The sequence below is a fragment of the Coregonus clupeaformis genome, chromosome 17 (genome assembly GCF_020615455.1).
Source record: "Coregonus clupeaformis isolate EN_2021a chromosome 17, ASM2061545v1, whole genome shotgun sequence".
Lineage (NCBI taxonomy): Eukaryota > Metazoa > Chordata > Actinopteri > Salmoniformes > Salmonidae > Coregonus > Coregonus clupeaformis.
In genome coordinates, this window is record NC_059208.1 from 65,789,700 (window position 1) to 65,792,572 (window position 2,873).

At 39.9% G+C, this 2,873-nt stretch overlaps 1 protein-coding gene across 1 annotated transcript; it reads right to left on the bottom strand.

The window, feature by feature from the left end:
* Positions 1 to 400: 400 nt before the first annotated feature.
* On the bottom strand, positions 401 to 2,873 carry polr1h (RNA polymerase I subunit H). Its single transcript, XM_041903829.2, has 5 exons — positions 2,761 to 2,873; positions 2,406 to 2,529; positions 1,984 to 2,084; positions 1,300 to 1,409; positions 401 to 549 (listed from the first exon to the last, which is right to left on the bottom strand). Exons 2-5 carry the CDS (start codon positions 2,521 to 2,523, stop codon positions 525 to 527), a joined length of 354 nt encoding a protein of 117 aa, XP_041759763.1. The 5' UTR covers positions 2,524 to 2,529; positions 2,761 to 2,873; the 3' UTR covers positions 401 to 524.

The window sequence follows — 2,873 nt, forward strand, 5'->3', positions numbered from 1 at the left end:
GAACACTAGCCACTTTAATCATGTTTACATATCTTGCATTACTCATCTCATATGTATATACTGTATTCTATACTATTCTATGGTATCTTAGTCACTTTAATAATGTTTACATATCTTTCATTACTCATCTTATATGTATATACTGTATTCTATACTAGTCTACTGTATCTTAGTCACTTTAATAATGTTTACATATCTTTCATTACTCCTCTCATATGTATATACTGTATTCTATACTATTCTACTGTATCTTAGTCCATGCCACTCTAACATCGCTCGTCCATATATGTATATATTCTTAATTCATTCCTTACTTAGATTTGTGTGTATTAGGTATATGATGTGAAATTGTTAGATATTACTTGTTAGATATTACTGCACTGTCGGAGCTAGAAGCACAAGCATTTCGCTACACCTGCTATAACATCTGCTAAACACGTGTATGTGACCAATAAAAATTGATTTGATTTGAGAAGAATACTGATGGAGGTCCAGGGGAAATGGGGAAACATCTCGATCTCTTCTCAGGAATCCTCTTTCTCCTGATATCTGTATGCATAAATTAAATCACAATAAGTAACTTATCCAGTCATAAGTAAACATGTGGACTATATACAGCAGGGTTCTTCAATTCCGGTCCTGGAGGGCCGAAACACCTCCGTTTTTCATCCTCTCCTTCTAATCAGGGGCTAATTCAGACCTGGGACACTAGGTGAGTGCAATTAACTACCAGGTAAAAATAAAAAACAGAACTGTTTCGGCCCTCCAGGACCGGAATTGAAGAACCCTGATATACAGTTTGTGGGGTAAGTGCTTGTCACACTGTAGGGCAGAACAACATAATGTGGTCCTCTGTAGCTCAGTAGGTAGAGCACGGCGCTTGTAACGCCAGGGTTGTGGGTTCGATCCCCGGGACCACCCCATACGTAAAAATATATGCACACATGACTGGGGCGGCAGGTAGCTTAGTGGTTAAGAGCGTTGTGCCAGTAACCGAAAGGTTGCTGGTTCTAATCCCCGAGCCGACTAGGTGAAAAATCTGTCGATGTGCCCTTGAGCAAGGCACTTAACCCTAATTGCTCCTGTAAGTCGCTCTGGATAAGAGCGTCTGCTAAATGACTAAAAATGTAAATGTAAAAATGACTGTAAGTCGCTTTGGATAAAAGCGTCTGCTAAATGGCATATTATTATTATTATTATTATTAAAATGGAATAGATTGATGAATCTGGTGGTGAGAACTGTTCAGAATGCCCTTGGTGAATTGGTGTTTGAGTGAGATGTAATAGGTTCTACATTACCTGCAGTGTATACAGGTGAAGAAGACTGTCTGTCCTTCATCTGCAGATCTCATTTGTCTGGTGTGATAAACCATCCCCTCTTTATTGCAGCGAGAGCAGCGCCTGTCAATCTAGAATGCAAGAGTTTGAGGAGGTTATAGAGAGAGAACATACATTGATACATAATAGTAGTATTACACGGTTATGCTGTAGATTTCTATAGAGGTTACAGACAGAACATAGCCTAAATGGAGTTACTTAATTAATTAATTAATTATTTTTTAATATTAATTAATATGCCATTTAGCAGACGCTTTTATCCAAAGCGACTTACAGTCATGAGTGCATACATTTTTGTGTATGGGTGGTCCCGGGGATCGAACCCACTACCTTGGCGTTACAAGCGCCGTGCTCTACCAGCTGAGCTACAGAGGACCAATACTTGAGTATTGATAAAGTATGTTTCATTTTAAAATTAAATTGGTCCTCTGTAGCTCAGCTGGTAGAGCACGGCGCTTGTAACGCCAAGGTACTGGGTTCGATCCCCGGGACCACCCATACACAAAAATGTATGCACGCATGACTGTTAGTCGCTTTGGATAAAAGCGTCTGCTAAATGGCATATTATTATTATTATTATTATTATTATTAAAATGGGACCATTGATCATTTATGAATAGGAACATCATTGCAATAAATTCCTACCACAGCCCCCTTGAGTTCTGAGTCCTCCTCCTCCACAGCAACAGAGGACACTTCTAGAGGATTAAAGACGACTGAAGACCTGATCTCTTGACCTGAAAATTCTGAAAAAGATGACACAAAAACATAGTTACATCATGGGTCATATACTTATGAAAATATCAAATTGATAAAAGGAAACTGTCCGGATGAAATACAATATTGTGAGAATAGTTACCTAGCCTGGTCCCAGATCTGTTTGCGCTCTTGCCAACTGCATTGCTCGTCATTGTCAAGCCAAACATGTTTGGAATGATGATGTGACAAGCGATTGGCATGAAAGCACAAACAGACTGGCACTTAGGCTAGTTGTTTCCCACTTTAGATTAGGATTCTGTCTGTTAGTAGGCTACAATATTATTTGACAACAAACAACCCATCCTCACCGCGGACAGGCAAGCTAAAAGCACAGCGAGGACAGGTGACTGAGTCCTGCAGCCCAGGTAGAGGCAGTACGTTCCCACACTCAGGACAAAAGTTGGGATTTCCACTGAAACACGACATCACTGGCTATGGAGAAAAAATATATATATTTCAGTGAACAATGTCAGCAACATTTTGGGGGTTGTCCATAAGTTACAGCTAGCTAGTTACGTTGCTTGCTAGTTAGCCACTTATTTAGCTATCCAGTCAACACGTGTTTAGCTAATAATACACTTATTTTAAAAAAATTGAACACATCGCTAGCTGTCAAACAAAAATGTATCCCGATACCACTTTCAGCGCGGTTCCCAGTCTTACCTTCTCTGTAGACCTCGATGTTCGAGCAAGTTTCCAACGGGTTGTTATTTTTCGTGAAGAATGTATCTGGCAAAATGTGCAGGTCGCCGTTTGTGGACATTCAACGCATGCTC

Bases quoted from the DNA above. Each gene is read 5' to 3' on its own strand.
- polr1h (XM_041903829.2), bottom strand. From the start codon at position 2,523: ATGTCGTGTTTCAGTGGAAATCCCAACTTTTGTCCTGAGTGTGGGAAC. The intron at 2,085-2,405 runs GTGAGGATGGGT...CATCTTTTTCAG, and splicing joins TTTTAGCTTGCCTGTCCGCG to AATTTTCAGGTCAAGAGATC. The intron at 550-1,299 runs GTAATGTAGAAC...TTATGCATACAG, and splicing joins TTCACCTGTATACACTGCAG to ATATCAGGAGAAAGAGGATT.